Raw genomic sequence first — 20,804 nt, 5'->3', positions numbered from 1 at the left:
CCTCTTTTCGGAGTGGGGGTATGTTAGAGCTTTCAGACTTTTGTGTTTTACAGATTTCTTGGGAAGCACTTTGATATAGTAGTAGGGTTGTCATCAACTGATATTCCACATATCATATTTTCAATATAATTAGTAGTATATATTGTGTGGCAGCAGCAAATATTTTTGCCACGTTGACAAAAATTTGTTCCCGCTAGCAAAATTGTATAATATATTTGTTGAATAATATCAAAATATTGGATTTTAAAATTTGTAGAAATATAAAAGACTGTTTTGATTTTTTCACACGTTGAATTTTGCAGACGTCAAGAAAATTACATAATATAACTGTTGTATAATATTAAATGAAAATTTTGTTTTTTCACTTATAAAAGAATATTATGATTTATTTTCCATCGCATTTAACATATAGACAATTTAAATTGTTAATATTTTGGATAAAGAAGTTAAAAGTAAAACTGAAAAAATAGAAGATTAAATGACTTCGCGTTGAGAGAAGAAATTTTATAAAACTTTTAAGTTTCATTTGTAACAAAAAATGAATAAGAATTGAAAATATATTAATTAACCCTAACCCTAGCGTATATTGTAAAAACTATTATTATTATTTATTAAAACAATCCATACTCAAACATTAATTAAACCTTATCCATCTACCACTCTTATCCCAACCATATATCACGGAATTAATTACCCCTAATTTATTCCCTAATTAGACTATTGTTTTTATTTCTCATCCGGGTATTTAATTCCTCAAAATATTTGCAAAATGTCACCCATCAACACCATGTTTATATTCATCATCATTTGTTTCACAATGTCAGCTGTTTCATGCTCGCATGAATTGAGAGATGTATGCACAGTGGAGGGGGATACTCTCCATTGCAGATGGACTGGAGCAGGGCTCTACAACACCAGAATCCGACTAGATGTAAAGAAAGTCGTATTCGAAAGATTTTTTGTTGCCGGACAATTGGACCTTGCAAATAATAGAGACCTGCATTCAATTGAGATCAAACAAGGAAATTCTAAATGCAGCAATGTTTTAGCAGCACCAGAAACAATAACAATTGTTAATGGTATACATTGTGATGTAAGTATATAGGAAATTAGAAAAGAATAACAGAATAATAAGAGCTTTAAAGTAATCACGTAGTATTGTCTCTATATGTAAAGTGACTAGAAACAACCTAAACTATGAGCAGATCTTATATATTATTTATTAATTTTATTGTGTAAAACATTTCTTACATTATGTATATTTTTTTTTTACAGAATGGAGTCATAGCTTCTACAACAACAACAGCAGCAACAAGAGTAACACCAGGATCCACATTGTCAATCGGCACCACTGATAAACAACTGGTAAGCATTTATCTGATATTTTTTTAATTAAAACGTCCGTTTTGTTTTCTATTTTTATTAGGAAATACATGTACATGAACGAGTCAATTTGTATTCTCTATAGTATAGTGCTTAAAAACAAATTAAAATGTGAAGGATAAGATTTTTTAATATCAACATTTTCATGAAATACATGATTTTATTTCTTTATTTCAGAAGTCAACACCACATGCACAGGAGGAAGACAAGGGTCTAGATAATATTAAGATCATTCTTATAATGATTTTTGGTAAGTATCTAAATTTAATTTATTTATTTGATTGACAAACAATATAAAAATAAAATAAATAAATAAAATAAAAATATATACATGTTCTAATAAAAACACTTATTTATAAATAAGAAAAAGATGCGGTATGAGTGCCAATGTATTATAGATCAAAGTATGACCTTCAACACAGAGCAAAAGCTCACACCAAACAGTAAGCTATAAAGACAATTCAAACAGAAAAACCAATGGTCTAATCTATTTATATATATCAATATATTTTATAATTTTTAAAGTAAGTGACATATTCAAATTTATCTTTACAGCATCTCTAGCATGTGTTATGCTCTTGTCGCTGATGTTATTTTGCATCTGCAAAAAGAAGAGAACTGCAAAAACCAATTTCCGCCAACACCAATTCTCCTTCAATGTCGATGCAGATTCACTATCCGAAATAGAAATTGCAGATTTTGTTAATACACCAAAAAAAACTGTTTAAGTTAATATCTATCTCTGTATTTACTACTTTTTAATTTGTAGAATATATCCTCATCGCAATTTATGAAAGGCTTCAAGAAATTATAAATTATTTTTTTCCACCACGTGAAAATAACAGACGAGTAGCCCCAGCACAACAACAACCACCAAGAATATTGAGAAGATCAAACAGGATATCTATTCGGCCACAGAGACTAACCTATGATTAATTTTCTAAACTTTTAAATTTTATGAAATTTTTTAAATTTTTTTTCTAAATTTTATATTTTTTTTATTTTTTTTTTTCTAAATTTTATAATCTTTTTTCTAAATTTTATAAACTTATTTATACACTGTTATCTAAATTTTAATAATCACTGATGAGGATGTATTCTACAAATCTACTTATATTATGAAAAATTATATCACCAAAACTTTTCAATTTTCTTTCATTTGATTTATTTGGATTAGTTACACTTTATTTTAATTAAAGAAAAGATTTTGATTATACTCGCATTTCTCTACTCTCATTTTATTATATTGTAAATAGTAGTATACATGTAGTTTGTTTTTATAAATTCACCTTAGTTTATATGTTTCATGCTCATTCAAACCATAAATTTCATTATAAATCTATTCTTTTCATTAAATAATCTACTTTCTCTGGTATTAAAGTTCATTATTAATCTATTCCTTTCATTAAATTATTCTTTTTAGTTTTCCATTTACATATGTTTAGTTTTGTAATAGAAATAAATTAAATTAAAAAACAAATATGATTGGTATTATTGTATATATGTAAATAATATATATATGTATATAATGTTTGGAGAACTTTTTGTTTTTATGTTTACTTTATCATCATTTTCATCTTTGGAATTTTTTCATATGAGAATTTACAGCATCCAAATTTAATTACAACATATTATCGCATATTTTATCATATTGTGTTTGCTTAAACTTTTTTTCTTTTGTTTTTATTACTTTTTATAGTGCTATATGATTAAGTTAAACCTAGAGATAAATATATAAAAATTCTTGATTTGTAACCGCTGTCATGGTGCTTTCTATAACATGTTTTATGTGAAAAAAATGGTGCATTACAAATGATGTAAGTTTTTTATAACCAAATTTCATTTGATAGTTCTCTTGTTTATATTATTTACAATTGTTATATAAATAGTGCAGAAAACTTGATTTGTTTTGAAACTTACTATGTTGTTTCATGGAATAAAGTATTTGTATTTGATATGTGTTAATAAATTAGACTTTTCTTAAACTTTTCCCACTGCATTGCTACCCCAATCAATGTGGATGATTACCAGTTGACACCATTTGTATATCATCTAGAAATTTGCAAACAAAAACTTTGCTTAATTAATTTTTATCTACTTTAAATTTATTAATTATAAAAGAAATATGGTTTAATTGCTGATGAGACAACTCTTCAAAGAGGTCAAACCACAAGCTTCAATCTCAAATCTTGTCAAGAAAATGAAATATTTACACAGGAAAAAAGAAGCTAGCTGAAAAAAAAGTCATGAACAAAACAAGATTCGCCATTTACAATGATCCAAAGAAAAGAAAAGAGCATATCTAGAAATTTGCAAAACAAAAACTTTGCTTAAAACATTTTTATCAACTATTAATTATAAAAGATGGTAATCCACAAGCTTCAATCTCAAATCTTATCAAATGAAATATTTACACATGGGAAAAATTAGCTAGCTGCAAAAAAGTCATGAGCAAAACAATTAACTACGATCCAAAGAAAAGAAAAGAAAAAAGTAGCATGTAGGGGGAAAAATAGAGAGAGAGAGAAAAAGGAGATATGATCCACCATTGAAAATATGATCCAAAGAAAAGATGATCCAAAGAAAAGAAAAAAGTCGCTTATGTTCTAACGAAGGAAAAAATAGAGAGAGAGAAAAAGGAGATAGGATTCACCATTGAAACTATGATCCAAAGAAAAGAAAAAAGGTGTTTTAACGATGAAAAAAATTAGAGCGAGAGAGAGAGAGAAAAAAAAAGGAGATAGTAATGAGATGTAAAAATAATCGTCAAAATCCAACTCGATTTACCATTGAAAATATGATCCAAAGAAAAGAAAAGAAAATAGGTTTTGTTTTAATGAAGGAAAAATTATATATAGAGAGAAAAAATAGTAATGAGATGTAAAAAATAACCATCAAAATCCGGTTCGAACAAATCTATAATATATAATTGATCTTAAATAAAAACAATCAAAATTTATTGAGTAATGATCACTTTTCAAATTTGAAAGGTGATAAACACTTTATATTTAAACTGATGAACTAAGATTTAATGTAAACAGAAGGTGTATTATCCAAATACTGCCGCAATATTGGAGATCAATCTGACATGAAAAATCGCGATCGGGACAGATCTACACTGAAATTACATATGAATTAATAAAATGGTGTAACATGGATAATGGAAGGTTGGCGAGCCTTTAGGAGTAAATAAGTGTTGGAAACTATTATTCATAATTTAATGAAACGGAAGCTTTATTCCTTTATTAACGCGGTACACTCAATTCTATCATAAAGCGATAAAAATGATGAACCAGGTTGAGTACATGAGGGGATTTGGTGGAGAAGTAGAGCGGGCTGAGTTGAATTTTGGAAGAAAGAAGAACATTGCGGTTACACCGTACAAGGGATATGTTTATATCCACATAGGCAGTTTAACAAGTAGCAGAAGCATAACTCTTGGGACTGATGAGTTTAAAGAGCTATGCAATCTGAAGCCAGTTCTTTTAAAAGCTGAGGCAGAAATAAAAAAACAGGTTAGTGATTTCTAATATTTAGCAGTAAATATTTACATGAACATATAGCTAAATTATTATCGTTCAGCAGCAAATAGTTGAGCGTGATATATATTTTATTCTCTAAGAAATAGGAGCGATCTACAAAATTATTTTAAAGTAAGATATTGCGAGTGTTTAATAAAAGCACCAGCTGCAGATGTTTCACCTTATATGTTTTTTCGTAAATTTCACTACTGCTAGTAAGTACACATAATTTTCAAAGTTATTGAAAGCGAGTAAAAACTATATGATAAACGTTCTAATTATCCTTCAACAGCAAATAATTGAACATAAATATATACTTTATAGGTTTAATATACAACAAACGTTTTAGTTAAAAGTAAGTTATTGATAGAGAGTATTTACAAGCGGCTTGCGTTCAGCTGCAGATATTTCACTTGTTTCTGGGTTGATTTCACCACTGTTAGTATTAATTTTCAAAGTTATTGATAGCAAGTAAAAAATGTTTTGATAAACGTTCAGTTGCAGATATTTCAACATTTTTGTTTCTAGGTAAATTTCTCAACCGCTAATAAATACGAATTTCTTTCCCACAGCAAACGTTGATTTATATGATTTCTTACACGTTCAATTGTTTTTATTATATATTAATTTTTTTAGCTGCAAAAACCTAGCAGGAAAAAGAAGGTTATAGTTGTTGAAGAGGAAGAAGAAGAAGAAGAAGAAGAAGAAGAAGAAGAAGAAGAAGAAGAAGAAGAAGAAGAAGAAGAAGTAGAAGAAGAAGAAGTAAAAAAAGTTACTTTGAAAAGAAAGGTAAAACAACTTTTTTTTTTTTTTTTTCTATGTAAATCAAAATAAGTAGTTATAATTTTCAAGTTTATGAATTTAAAGTAATTATCCAATTAAATGTACCATAAAAAGAAAAAAAAAAAAAAAAAAAAAAAAAAAAATTGAAAACATTGAAATAACTTTAAAATTTTAAGATAATTTTCTATATTATGATATTCTTATTTTAGAGAAAGGTGATTGCTATCAGCGATAGCGATGAGGAGGCGGGAGTGTCAGAGTCGGACGTCAGAAAGGTGATTGTTGCAGCAGAATCTGGCCCGTTCAAGGGGCTAAAGAAGAAAAAGAAAACAGCTGGAGCTGGATTCATACTTTCTGAAGCAGTTGAAGATGGCGAGTGAAGATAACACCAGTAAGTGATCAAATTTTTATTCTGTTTCTAATATGTTCTTATATACAATAGTTAGGATAGAAATCATTTATAACTTAGCAACATTTTTCCAATCAAAGATTGATTTATCAATATGTGAAATACTCGCTTTAAGATAAAACCATTGCCTTTGATTTAAAGCGATCTCATTTCTAAGAGGATCATTTCTCAATAATACAAACAGTTCACTATTCAATATACATGTATTTACAAAAATATCTTCAGATAAAGCAAAAGTGTCCATTTTATTACAAAATAAATCGTTTCCGCTACTGTTTCGTTTAACATCATCAGATATGAATGGAGGATCATTTTCACTGTTTAATGGCCCATTTATTAATATAACTGCTAGAGTTATCGAACAGAATAACAATCCGACAATTTTCATCTTTGCACCAAGCCTGTGCAGTTGTGGAAACTGGTCACTGATTTCAGCTGTATCCATATTGATAAAATTGTAATCATGCTCATCTGTCATTTTAAGTGAATATTCTTCCACATTTGCACTACTCAATTCATCCTTTTCATTTATTTTAGAAATCTCCATTATGAAATCCAATTTCTTAATACAGGTGTCGCACTTTGTTCATTTGTTTTCATGCATGTATCTGTAGATTTATGATGTGAAAACTATTTTACTAGAGTTTATGTATCTTATTTATTTCTTTTAGCCAATCAGAACAGAAAAAGGACAATGGGAGAAGAAGTAGAAAAAAAGACACTGAGTGAAAAACGAAAGCGGTCAGCTCCACCTTCATTAAGAACTTTATCTGTTGCATGTATTTATAATAAATTAACAACAAAATGTGATATTCAAATGAGAGATTTTTTTTGTAAAATTCCCTCACCAATTTTAATTATTTTTATGGATTATGCAGACTTTCAATTTGTTTTAAATCCTGGATTTGCCGAATTAGATGTGTTTAATGCTGCCGAGGAAATTTTTGATCAAAGATATCAATTAAATAAAATGATAAGGGAATGCAGCCATTTCACATCTGAAGAGATATTCATTCATTTAAAGAACGTCCCAGGGTCTGTTTTAAATTCACTCGGACTTTTGTTCAATAGGGAGAACTTTTCCGATATTTTAAGGAAAATATTAAACATGCGATTTTCACGTGTTTAATTTACCAAAGAATATGTCTCATATATTTTAATCTAAAATTTAAGAAATTTATTTGTAATATTTTCATCGTGTTTGAAGGTCTTTTTCCCCATTGCACAATGTATTTCACTGGTGCGTTTGAAGGTGTAATTCCCCATTTTCATAATTGTGTTTAATTTACCAAAGAATATGTCTCTTATATTTTAATCTAAAATTTATTTGTAATATTTTCATCGTGTTTGAAGGTGTTATTCCCCATTGTCCAATGTATTTCACTGGTGTGTTTGAAGGTGTTATTCCCCATTTGAAGGTGTTATTCCCCATTGACATAATGTTTGAAGGTGTTATTCCCCATTGTTCTAATGTTTGAAGGTGCTATTCCCCATTGTTCTAATGTTCGAAGGTGTTATTTCACATTGTCCTATGTTTGAAGGTGTTATTCCCCATTGTCCTATTGCCTTAATGTTTGAAGGTGTTATTCCCCATTGTCCTATTGTCATTATGTTTGAAGTTTGTTTGAAGGTCCATTTGGGTTTTAAAGTTATGTATTTTCATTGGGGTTTTTAAGTTAAAGTCGCCATTTTACCATGCTACTCCCCATTGCCCTATGTATTTCACTTCCCCAGGTTGATAGCAAACGGATAAAACTTAAATATGTTGATATATTTTATTATAAAATCATATATTTATTTACATGAAATAAAATATTATATAATTATTGTACAGTGTGTTTTCTTTTTCTTGAATTTATTACGGATATGGATTTTTTTTTCAATTTACAATTGTATTAATGTTTTTCTTTTAATTTTCTATGAAAATATGCTAGCGAATGCACATTATCATCCAGCAAGTGTCTCTTGTCATCATATGGTGATAGTCCACTTTTCACAACCTTCACCATGTGAATCTGATGGTTGAAACTTCTCAAAGTGTACATATGCGAGAGTAGTGGAGAACAATTGAACAAGGTGTTTTTATATTGTTCGAATCTAACATTTCGGGTTTTAATACCCTTTGCTACTACAGTTTCCTTGTCGTCTGCGGTGATAAAACTATACATTTTTGCTCTTAGTCCGATATATTCCACCATTTGAATGGACTTGCATTCATCTTTGAATAAACCAATAATCGATTTCCTGTCTTTGGTGTAAAGAGGGTGATCAGCTGGATAATTTGAAAAGTCATATAGCTCACTGTTTAACGACATGTCTCTATATATGTCATCAGTTCTCACATGCATAATGAAACTGTCAGTATCTGTGTAACATAATGTTACATTCTCCTTGTATAGTTTTTTCATGTGGTTGTAGTAGTAATCAACCATGTGCGCCTTTGACAGATCGAGAATCATTTGTCCTAGGTAAATTGGTTTGTTGAAGAAAATTTTTGTTTTGGTTTGTAGCACGCCGCACAAGTGGTCGTTGAATATCTTAAAGCTTTTAAATGATGATTTTGCAGTAAGTTTTTGAAACTTATCCCACCTATGACAGAGAGAGAAGTTGATATGTTTCCGCAACGATTCCATTGATTTACCGAAAATAGCATTGTTGCCATTTTTAAAAAGTTTTTGCTCGAAATTGCTAGTAGCCTTTTTCCTCATTTCGGTATTGAAGTCAATATACTGTTTCAACCATGGACGCTGTTCAAATGAAACTATATTGTGAATCTTCTTCAAAACCAAACCTAGTTTGAGGTATAACTTTAGATTCACATAGTGCAAGATGTAATGCTTTTTATCTTTCAAAGTAGCTAGCAATTTGGTGCTCGGTTGGTATTCTTTCCCATCATCATTTGCTTGCTCATACAGATGACGTGAATGAGGTGAAAGCATTTCATTTGTTATCACTCCTTTTTCAACTGCAAGAGGAAAATCATTGTGAAGATCGTGTAAGTTATCTGGGTAATCCAAATCGCATTCAATGACATATCCGATGTCAGCGTTATTGGATACATTTAAGACATTGAAATCGTTTATTTCCTCTTCTGACAACCACTGGAATTTCCCCACAGCTAATGGCATGCTCATGCTTAAACCGTATAAATTGTTCGCATCTACATACATCAAGTATGAAGTTGGTAAAGCTGGATCATAATTGCTCAAGTAGGGATTGTTTGCTTTTGCATGTCTGCAGCTCACCATTGTTAAACCTCCTCGTATACTCTGCTCAAAGAAGAGCCACATTGTAGGATCTGTCAATAGCTCAAGTCTCACACCAGTCATTTTCAATGCAGATTGCCAGGAAAGCCCTGGAAGAGTGTAATAATTTGCAGGGTCGAGGGAATAGTTCGTTATCCACTTCTTCCTGAAAGTTTCAAATACATCAGCTAATAATAGAACGTCAGTTTTTAGATAAAGATCGTGATATTCGCCTATATTCTTAATATTCATTTGATTCCATACCCGTTGCGCATGTTCATACTCGGTTTGACTAATTGTTTTCTCTGATAAATTGCTGTAGAATTTGTCTATAGAGGGTAATTCAGTTTCATTGAACCTTGCTGCATTGTCAATGTATTCGTAAGGATATGTTCCTTTTTTCAACAAAAGAGCAATCCGCTTATCATCATCAAATTCTTTTGTAAAATGTTTAAATGTTTCTTTCGGATTCTCCTTAGACATTGACGATACCAATTCCTCTAGTGAACAATTCAAAAACTGGTATGAATCGATAAAGCGCAGATTGGATAGGTTGAAACTGATGTACTTTTCTGCATTCGTGGCTATGCAGCCAATTTCTTCACTCTTGAAAATACCTATCGAGGAACAGATTAAATGTGCATCAAACTGTTTCAGGTTATGAAATATAACTGGCACGAATGTGTGTTCTTTAAAATTAAGATTGCAATCTCTGCATGAAGCGCCACGAAATTTACCTGAAACATGTGCATGGTCTCGAACGCGGATAGTGGAATCTGTAAATTCTTCCATGCAAATGTGGCAATGTGTACTTGATTGAAAATCTTCCTCATCTTCAACAGTCATGCACAAGGGTTCAGGATTGTTCAAAATAGCCTTTATACGTTTATTTTCGTCAAGAAGACTATGAAGGAAGTGTTCACTAACATTTTCACCTCTATATATTTTAGGTGGTTGAGTGTATCTGTCATCGATGCAAACAACTTGATAACCGTACCCGCATGGTATCAACTTTGTTAATTTCGTTGTGCTGGTTCGATTATCTTCTGGCTCTTCAGTAACCATAGGTTCGCAAAATGTTTCCATGTCAGCATAAATAACAAATGATGTTTGTAACTGTTTGGCGTGATCTTGAAATGTTAGTATATCGTCTACCCCCTTGGTGGGATATGTCACATGTTGAGCTTCAAATTTTGAGCAGTATTTTATATGTTTCTCTAAAGTATGTTCACTGGTGAAACCTGATAAACAGAATCTGCAATACTTATGACTGCGTCCCAAGCATTTTGTTCGATATAAAAGTCTATTGAGATCTGTAATCAAACACCAGTGACTTTTATTCCCACTTTTCAAATACAATAAGTCAACTTCATGATGAGCTTCTCTTAGACCTGTTACATGGAGGGGGAAAAATTCACCCTCTTCAAATCCTAACACCATTACTGAAATGTTATTCTGCCTTTCAAATTTACTCACAAATGATGGTGCAACGGGCAATTGTATACCTTCCATGTTCAATTCATGTTCATATGGGATGTAGTGATGCACTTTAGAAGGGTCACCTGAACACGTAGGATGTATGGATGCTATAATAGCATATACAAAACATTTTTCATCTAAGTTTCTTATGTTGAGTAACGCTCTGGTTGCAGCAAGAGTTCTTGGTAGGGGTATATACGATCCACCGCCTAAAGGTTTATATTTAGCTGTATTAATCTCAATGTGTTTAATATGATCTAATGACCAACCGCTCCCATTTCGTATATACTCATCAAAACTTTTGAATATTTTTTGATATGTCACATTAATATCATGTTCATCATCTATATTTGCTCTATCAACTAGATTCGATGTCTTCGAGATAAAATGTGCATTATTCTTTAAATCATTACCACCTTCACCTCCATTCGGCTTGATCATTTGCACAAGACAATTCATATACCACTTAATATGACCGAGTTCAACACACATCTCTTGTAAATGAGTTTTTACCTCATGCTTAATTCCAGATAAAAATGCTAGAAGATCATACTTTTCCCCATTATCCTCATTCGGATAAATGAAACGAGCTCGTGCTATTCCCAAGAGAGCAGACTTATCCACACTTTTATGTTTGATTGTAGTATGTGAATTTGAATCAGTGTTTCCTGAACCAGTCTGATAAGTTGTATGATCGATGTTGCTATGTTTAAACAAATTTTCCGCTGAATCAAAATGTCTATCACATTGTCGACATGGAAATGTACAACTGTTTCTCTGGTGTCTCTTCAGTTTGGAAGGGTGATCAAACAGAAGTTTACAATAATAACATGAATAGACCTTAACCGTAAGATTTGATCTGTTGTCATTATCAACACTCAATCGATCATTTAACTCTCGCAACTGCTGTTGATATTGAGGGTTACTGTCAGGATAAAGACGCAATAAATCCTCGCAGAAATGATCATCAGCCATGACAATTGTGATATCAATAGCACTTTCAACGTTTTATATATACTACGCGATCGTGGACTAGAACTAATAGGCGAACATATGTTATCTAAATATTTATTTTATTAATTAAATTTAAAGGTACACAGTGTAAATATACAAATAGACAATATATTATATACATATATAAATATAGACAAATTTAAAGAAAAATACAAGTGATTGATTGAAGTCTCCAATAGTTTTAAATAATCCACTTCTTCATTACAAATGAAATGATAACCATTTACTCTTTAATCTTTTGCGATTTTGCGATTTTTCCACATTTCTTAAGAATTTTTCAGGAGACATCTTGATAGCTTAACCCTCTGCTGCACCATCATATTCATCAACATCCATCCTATTTTCCTCTTGATTGTCTGATTTTGATCGATCTACAGTTTCTTTTAAATTTTTCAATTCTGTTTTTGCAAAACCTGACCACTACCATGTTGTTTGGTTACATCTTCTTCTAGGTTTATTTCTGTTTTTATACTGTCACTATCTTTACCATCATATTCCTTTTCTTTTTCTTTCACATTAACAATTTCACATTGGTTGGACATATTCATCAATCTTTCATATTTCTCCTTGGGTAATAGTATTAACTCCCGAGTCATAGTATTTGAAAAAAGATGATATCAATGTTGGAATAATAACAATTATCTTCAGTAAACGTTTTCTCCTCAACTGAGGTGTTATATTATTAACTACCACAGCACGAATGAACTTTGCAAAAGTTGAAAGATTCCTTTTAACCCTCTCAGACAATGGTATGACGCTTTTTAGACAGTTGAATACTATTTCTACTAATAGTTGTAATTGTCTGTGGTCCGTGCTTTTTATGATTTGAGCAGATTGTTCAGGTGTAGTGTTCGCCAATAATTTAAGGAAGCTTCTACTTGATTCTTTTAAAATCATTTTGGTTGATAAACAATCGTGTCCTCCCCCGGAAAAGGATTTGCGCGCAACTGATATTCAGGGTTTGAACCTGGTGCTATATCCACTATCAATCAATTGTATGGTCTGCTAATTGCACGTTGGTAAACGTCCATGAAAAAGCGAACTTGACCTGGAAACATTTGTCGAGCTAAAGATTGTATTTGCAGTGAATCTCTACCATTTTTGAAAAGAAAAAAGACGTGAGAATTCAAACTGATTGATCGCATAACCTTCCCCTTCTGATATAAATTTTGTAGTATAAAAATAATTGATGTTAAGGTGTGATGACTTAAAACGCAATAAATCTTCTGCATCAGTTTACAGTCCACTACTTCATCCATTTTATCATCAATGATCCATAATGTGTGTATATCCTTATCAACAAGAAAATCACTTTCATCAGGCAGTTCCAGTTGAAATGAAATGTTGGAGACAGTTTTTTTCAATTCATCGAAGACATCTTGCCATATGCTGTAACAGTAGTATATCTTCTGAGGTGGTATTGTAAACATTTCCTGAGCGTTCTCTAATAATCTTTTAATGTATGTAGTTTTTCCTGAACCCGTTGGACCGACACATATTGAAGTCATGGGTGTTTGAAATTTCACCAAACTCATGATGATCACCTCTTGCTCGAATGATGATTGTTACCATGTGTCTCATCATTTTAAACACTTTTTCATATGCAGTGTGAATAGGTTTTACCAATCACATTGAAAACAAAGATGTCGTTTGCTTGATGATTATCACTGAAAAAATCGTGAATGTTAGTTAGATCATACTCTCTACATAAGAGTGATAAGATGAAAATGCAATATTGACCGCATACTGATGAATTCTCACTCTGTAATCGTTTTTGATTTATTTCCAGAGATATCGCATTGTGTTCAAAGAATTTTAAGAAGTGACGTGAATAATAATCGGGAGAGTGTGCGAAGCTGTCGAAAAATATCCCTCTTCGTTCCTCATTTATGAAAAAGGCGATCCAGTGTGCACCATTCTCAAAATGATTTTCAGTGTTACAAATAAATCCCATGGGTCGATTTCTCACTATCTTAGGTATCTGATCTGCTGCAAATATACCAACAATTTTATCCTTCATTAGTTCATCACAATTAATCATACACTCCAATTGCATAGTGTTCATTCTTGAATTATGATGTCTCGAGTTTGAGTTATTTCAAAATATCCACTAAATTCACTATAAATGATTATAGTTGTTGGTTCAGTGAGGGGAGAATCAAATGTGCATTCCAAATTGACACGTTCATTCCTTTTCAATGTTAAATAATCTAAACCTTCAAAAATTGGTTCCAGTTGAAAGGCATACAAGGCATATCCTTCAGAAAAACTGTCTCTGTTTAATCCATTACCACAGTCTTGCAGAGTTTTCCCAGCAACCTCAAATAGATTGCGAAATGCAACAATGGATGATTCTCCACTTGACGAGTCAAATTTTACTCTGACAGGATTCCCGGAAACTGGCACTCCCTCAACTTTAAGATTTATTTCACTTAGGTGGCAATGTTTGAATGTCCACGGACATAGTGAGTAGTCACCTGCTATGTTTTGACTCCCCGTAAAGGCTATCAATACCTTATTGGGTCTATTATTCTGGAATATGTTGTTGAAGTTAAAACTTATTTGACCAGCTGGAAGTGAAATTGTGCGAACATCATTTTGCACAATGGGATATTTAGCGTTTACTGTCCTGAGTATAGAATCGTGGCCATATACAATGCCGGGGTGAACGTGGATCTTTGCTATTGATAGATACATATCTTCAATCTCAAGGTAATAATCAGCATCTTCATCAACCGACATTAGATAAAATTCTGGTCTCGATCTGTAGAATTTCACAGTAACTCCTACTTGATTTAATATGTAACGATTCATTGAAAACAGGGGATGGAAAATGTTTCCTTCAAGATCAACAGTTTTACCATTTTTTATGTATGCTGTTCTTCTGTAGAGCCCAAGATTTGATCCTGTGTTACAATCTGCATCATCCAATGTTCCTTGATGATCGTCTATCCATAATTGACTTGAGAGCTGCGATTCTTTAGCTTCTTTCCCATATTTCAATAAAGTTTGCATATAAGCTTTGTAAGGGTAAAATCCTGTTGAAGATGTGACAATTTTATTTTGAATTAAAACATCTATTTGATTAAATAATGCATGCAAAACATAGTTCACAGGCCCGCAATTAACGTCACTGCTATCTGCTATGGTTCCATCTCCTCTTTTAAGTCTTAGACGTACATGCATTGTTGATTTACTTAAGTCTAGATACTCTGTTCCACCAGATATGTGAAACTCTATTGGCGATGTCTTTGTAAAAGTTGCAGCTGGTCGAATATGTTCATATGTGATTCTTGTGACTGCAGTTTGATGACCTGGTAGATTGAATAAAGACAACTGACTTGGTTGCAGCTCATGAAATGTTTCAGGATTTATTTTAGCCATTTTGAATTTTACTGGAAAATATCCTTTTCAATTAGCTGATTCTTTAATCTTTTTTTCACACTCTGTACACTTCCTTTCTTACTGTTTGTTTTATTTTTCCTTCCTCCTTTCTTTGTCTTTTTCGTTTTCTTCTGCTCCCCTCTATGGCTTTTTCTATTACTGTTTTGTAACTTCCCACGTTTGCGTTTTATCTTTTTCACAGCTCGACTAATTTCCGACTTAGCATTTTCCACCTGCTGCTGTGCATGTGTTACAAGTTTAATGGGTGATTGCGCATGTGGTTTACTTTGTGGTAATGTGATTGGTTCCATGAAGCTAGCTGCTGAATTAGTGAGGGAACCACCACTCTGGATAGTTCTTCTGTATGAATTATTAAGATATGAATTGTGATGTTTGTCATTCGCTAGATTTTCATAGTACATTATCCATGTCCTAGGGTCTAGCACATATTGAGAATTGTTCAATTCCATGATTATCATGCAAAGTATGGATACGACCTGAAGTGCAGTGTAATCGACACTGGATTTTTAAAAAATGATGCATGACTCCCTTGCATGTCAGTAATAAAGAATTCAATGTCTCTTATTTCACTTTTCACCACTGGAATGTATGCAAGTTGATCAAAGTGGTAGTATTCAGTTTGAGAGCAGCAACATATTCGCTTCAATAAGGGTTGTTTGTTACCATCGACTATTACATCACCGCATATGTTTGCATATATATATAGATCATTATTTGATGATAATTTAATATCAACTAATGCGACTTTCCATTTTGATTTCATCACTATTGGCGTCTGAAGATATGTACGGAATTTGTGTGGTCTGTTATGTGGGTAAATGTCTAAATTTTTGTTACTGTTAATGACCATGTAAAAGCTCATTTTATAAGTCAACAATATCTCTCTCAGGAATCCACTGACAAAAACGTTTATCCGAATCCTGGAATTTTACATAACCCTCACGTTGACCATTCCGCCTTCGCCATTTAAGCACTTTCTCAACAAACCACAATGCGTCAGCCTCCTTTTTCACACGCTGCAACTCTGTATAATTGAAATTGCCTACAACTTCCTTGTCCAAAAAATCTTGTACTTTATAAAAGATTTTCCCATGTATTAGAAATCGTCTATATATTTTAAATATTTCGGAGGTCCACTGTTGCTGATAAGCTCTTTGAAACGGTTTCTTCAAATGGCTCAGTCTTACCATGTCATTGATTTTAAAATGAAACTGTTTCCCTCTTTTACGTTGTACTTTTAATGTTTCTTTCTTTTCTCTGATTCGTTTTTCTTTGGGTGGAGTTTTAATATACATATATGCCCACAAATCATATTTGTTTTTCTCATTCACATCTTTTGGAGCTGTATTATTTAAACTTCTATGTGGCGTTGCATTATAACTTGCTACCAAATTTTGTAGAACATTGAGATAGCTATAAGTTCTATGCTTTGTAAAATATCGGAACATCATCCTCCGAAATGTCAAATTGACCCTCTCTGCTATTGACGCTTTACTACTGTCGGAATTTAAATAGACATGATGGTAAATGTCATATTTTTTAAACACACGTTTCAAATCTTTGTTTTTGAATTCAGTTCCCGCATCTGTGGAAACCTTCAAAGGGATTTTACCATGTTTGAAGATTTTTTCAAATGCATCAGCTACTGTCTTCCCAAACTTGTTTTTTAATGGATAAATCCATAAAAACCGTGTGAAAATATCGATAACAACCAACAGGAAACGTGTCTTATTGTTATATTTCTGTATGTTGGATACATCCATAAGGTCAGCATCGTATTGCTCATACGGTTCCGATACAATTATTTTCACTCTTTTAATTCTACGTTTTACAGGTTTTTGTAAATTGTAGTCGTCTATTTTTTCCATCCATTTCCTGATCTTGTATACGCTTGGTACATTTCCATCTCTTGATGTCTTCAACGTTTGATAAATTTTTTCAGCACTTAGGTATGCTCCCCCATTTGCTGTATTGTAATATACATTCCTAAGTTTTTCATCTAAATCATCATTTTCCATTGTTAAAAATAGGTTCCAAATCTATCATTTTTTCAACTTTATCTATTATGCGAGATGCTCTGTGCGGTGTTTTCAATATAGTATTTTTCCAATCTGTTGATTGTAAAAATGTAAGTTGATAGTAGACTCTCACATTATCTGGAATATTTGATTGTCTGACTAAATTAACAAAATCGGTGTACACTTTATCTGTTTCTACTTGATAAAAAAAATCCCATGCATTTCCTCCACTTATGTGTTCCACTTGATTTTCCTTCTTCAGAATGTCAAAAACTGACTTTGCATATATTATATCGAATATGTTATCAAGTCTGGCTATATTTTCACATGATTCTATCTCATCCATGTTTTATTAATAATAATAATAATTTATAATGTATGATATTTTTGTTTGGGTTAGGGTTAGGGTTAGGGTTAGGGTTAGGGTTAGGGTTAATTATTATATTTACCAATTAAACTTTTATCAAATTAAAGCTCTCAAATTGTTTTAAATGTTCCTTTTACTACTTCCATATCCAGCATATCAACAATTTAAATGATTGGTAATGCGTTAAATTGTTTAATGAAATGAAATTTTTTTTTAAATGTTCAATTTACTTTTACTACTTCCATATCCAGCATATCAACAATGTTAAATTGATTGGTAATGCATTAAAATTGTTTAATGCAGTGAAAAAAAAAATAAAAACATTCTTTTATATTTTACAAATTAAAAATCAATATTTTGATATTATCCAACAAATATATTATGCAATTTTTGCTGACGGGGGCAAAATTTTTGTCAACGTGGCAAAAATATTTGCTGCTGCCACACAATATATACTACTATAATTCCAATAAGATGTTCTGTGTTGTTTTTGAATATTATGTTTTAATTTTTTGAGTTGGTCTAGTTTCCCTTTTACCTTTCAATTTATACTTTTGATAATTTTTCTTGTACTATTTCATTTGCCGGCTTATACTGTCTGTTATCCAAAGAAAATTTTAATATTTCACATCATTTTCTGTGGCATGTTCTCAGTGATAGTGTTTTGTAATGAGTTTTTAAATATCAACCAAAGAGTGTTTGTATCTTCACTATCTTTTTCATGTATGATCTTTTGATAGATTAAATCTATATCCTCTTTTATTTTTTGCCAGTTTGCATTTTTATATTGATATACTTTACGTGCCTTGGATTGGCATCTTTTAATGATAGTAAACACACTATAAATACAATATCATGGTTTGTCTCCCCTAATGGGGCAAGGTTTCAGTTTTTTCAATGATGGCTGGATAATTTGTTAACACAAGATCTAAAATGTTATCATTTCGAGTTTGTGTGTTTACAACTTGTGCTAATGAATTCCTTATTTATTGCAAAGTAGAATACAACAAACCAACCAGTCTCTGCCTCTAGATAACAAAAACTTCGACCAATTATAGATAGAAATCTATTAAAATTGTGACGTAGTACGTCACCATTATCGGGGTATTCGCTACTCCCACCTTTACCAAGTTATAAACGAGACTCATTTGAAGACGAAAACATTTCATTTGAAGAATCAAGCCGAGAAAAATACATTGAACACCAGTCAGGGCAGAATAATTATGACGTTGTATTTTATGATTTGTTTTATTGAAATAAAAGTTTTTTTATGTGAATTTATATATGAAAATGTAAGAAAATGTAGTATGGAAAACTTACAGACATGTCAAACATAAAAAAAGACAGGTGTTATGGGAACTGCAGGAGAGATGTGTCTCCATTTCTTTAGGCTTTGTGATATTTAAGATATTTTTCTATTTGAATTTGTTTTGCATCATATCATATGGAGGTATTAAATGAACGATTTTAAAACATTCATGACACGTTTTATGCGGTACATATATCATAGCACGATTATTTCATATAATAATGATATCTTGAAAGGATACTAAGTATTTTTATTGTTGCTGCAATGGCTTTCTACGACGTCATAGCGTGAAAGGCATTTTTTGGGGGGCGGGAATATAATTTATACATTAACTGTTTCAACCAAACACTGTGGTCATTTAGTATGAAGAATTAAGAATTAAACATACATCTGTTAGGTTAATGCGTCCGTCATTACTTCTATTGTCCCTTTCAAAGTAGGAACCGTTTCAAAACTTTGTTGAAAATGTAAATTTGTCAGCTTTTCAGTCAAATCTGAAGACCTTCAAACAAAAATCAAGGCGAAGAACAACCAATAAAAGAGCTATGGCATTTACTTTATGATATGGGTACTCGGGAGTATTAAAAATAACATAACTATGGTAATATAAAATAAAATGGCTGCTATTATTTTTAATAGAACCTTCATCCTACACCCACTTGCCTCAGTAATAACAGAGGTAAAGCTACGCCACTGCGGTCCAATACACAAAGACGCCCTCCTTAAATTTGACAGTGGGCTTGATAGACTTCTTTGGTAGCCAAAGTTTTCGATACAGTCTCCTCCTCTGGAATGGATCGTAACCCTTGGCTAGAAAAGAAGAAGGACGACGGTACACAAGAAAATTGGACAATACACTTTTTTTTTTTAATTCAAACGACAACTAAGATGCTTAGACAATGAACAGTTTGCTGGGTTATGTGCATGTCGGCTTGACTGGAACGGAAAATACATTTCCCGCTAATTTCGAAGTTTTCAAAGTGACGTGAGGAGATCTAAGACGATCCTTTGATAAAATTAAAGTTAGCATCTCCCGTCGGCTGTGATTCAATCGTCCAATTAACAATTAAAAAAAACTTAGATGTGTTTAACAATGCCTACGGGAACATTATAGTCCAAAATTCTTGCCAAAAAAAGTGACAAAGAAAATGTAAATACAGTACTTGTTTTCGAATAAGTCAAGGCTGTGAGGCCTTTTAATAGGTTAGATAATACTTGGTTACGTTTCATGAATATTTAAAGCCCGAGGCGTAGCTGAACAGAACAGTGGATCGAAAAGTGAAACTGCACGGTTATTGTAACAATATATTACACAATCGAGACAACCAATCACATAAACTCGTTGTTTACTTCTGGCATATTGGCAATAATAATAAAACTATTGGAGGTAGGCTATAAGTATATAAAACTCTATTTTATGTTTGGACAATGGACGTTTTCTACAGGTCCTCCGAAATTGACTTAAAAGTCCCGACGATACCTATGATAACTTCTTTTAAATGGAGTAAACTGTTCTAAAATAAGTAACAGCAATCAATATATTCATTTTATTTTTAAAAGAATTGTAAAATTACATATAATAGATAAGTTATATACCGGTATAGTATGTAAAACTTTTCAGCAATTTGTACACTTTTTTTGTGAGGCACAAAATAGTTTATATATATATGCCAAAAGCAAAACATGTGATATAAACAAAATATTAAAAAAATATTGCATACTGAAATAAATTCAATTAAATAACAGTGCATTAATCTGTCATTTTTGAGTTTTATATCATGCGATATAATGATGTTAATTCAACTAAAAAAAATACACCCAATAAGGCGACTGCATCCACAATTAGTAAGTAAAACATTTGGAGAAAATTT

General features: G+C 31.7%; 5 protein-coding genes across 6 annotated transcripts; 2 read left to right on the top strand and 3 right to left on the bottom strand.

The window, feature by feature from the left end:
• The first annotated feature begins 422 nt into the window (after positions 1–422).
• Positions 423–3,338, top strand: LOC134681351 (uncharacterized). 2 transcript variants are annotated; one of them, XM_063540937.1, is made up of 4 exons: positions 423–1,093; positions 1,276–1,365; positions 1,561–1,633; positions 2,153–3,338. In XM_063540937.1, the coding sequence occupies exons 1-4, from the start codon at positions 770–772 to the stop codon at positions 2,317–2,319; spliced, it is 654 nt and encodes a 217-aa protein (XP_063397007.1). In that variant the 5' UTR covers positions 423–769; the 3' UTR covers positions 2,320–3,338. The 2 variants fall into 2 exon arrangements, with proteins under 2 accessions (XP_063397007.1, XP_063397006.1); XM_063540936.1 differs by having other exon boundaries at positions 425–1,093; positions 1,939–3,338.
• A 344-nt stretch (positions 3,339–3,682) lies between these two features.
• On the top strand, positions 3,683–7,164 carry LOC134681350 (histone H3.v1-like). Its single transcript, XM_063540934.1, has 4 exons — positions 3,683–4,898; positions 5,541–5,693; positions 5,897–6,078; positions 6,768–7,164. The coding sequence occupies exons 1-3, from the start codon at positions 4,668–4,670 to the stop codon at positions 6,065–6,067; spliced, it is 555 nt and encodes a 184-aa protein (XP_063397004.1). The 5' UTR covers positions 3,683–4,667; the 3' UTR covers positions 6,068–6,078; positions 6,768–7,164.
• Positions 7,165–7,786: 622 nt separating this feature from the next.
• LOC134727941 (uncharacterized) lies at positions 7,787–11,795 on the bottom strand. Its single transcript, XM_063592338.1, has 2 exons — positions 8,738–11,795; positions 7,787–7,851 (listed from the first exon to the last, which is right to left on the bottom strand). The coding sequence occupies exons 1-2, from the start codon at positions 11,793–11,795 to the stop codon at positions 7,787–7,789; spliced, it is 3,123 nt and encodes a 1,040-aa protein (XP_063448408.1).
• A 2,100-nt stretch (positions 11,796–13,895) lies between these two features.
• On the bottom strand, positions 13,896–15,218 carry LOC134727940 (uncharacterized protein F54H12.2-like). The gene has a single exon (XM_063592337.1). The coding sequence runs from the start codon at positions 15,216–15,218 to the stop codon at positions 13,896–13,898; it is 1,323 nt and encodes a 440-aa protein (XP_063448407.1).
• Positions 15,219–16,102: 884 nt separating this feature from the next.
• LOC134727939 (uncharacterized) lies at positions 16,103–17,257 on the bottom strand. The gene has a single exon (XM_063592336.1). It carries the CDS (start codon positions 17,255–17,257, stop codon positions 16,103–16,105), a length of 1,155 nt encoding a protein of 384 aa, XP_063448406.1.
• Positions 17,258–20,804: the final 3,547 nt, after the last annotated feature.

The sequence above is a fragment of the Mytilus trossulus genome, chromosome 8 (genome assembly GCF_036588685.1).
Source record: "Mytilus trossulus isolate FHL-02 chromosome 8, PNRI_Mtr1.1.1.hap1, whole genome shotgun sequence".
NCBI classification, from domain to species: domain Eukaryota; kingdom Metazoa; phylum Mollusca; class Bivalvia; order Mytilida; family Mytilidae; genus Mytilus; species Mytilus trossulus.
This window is presented reverse-complemented; position numbering and strand designations above follow the sequence as displayed.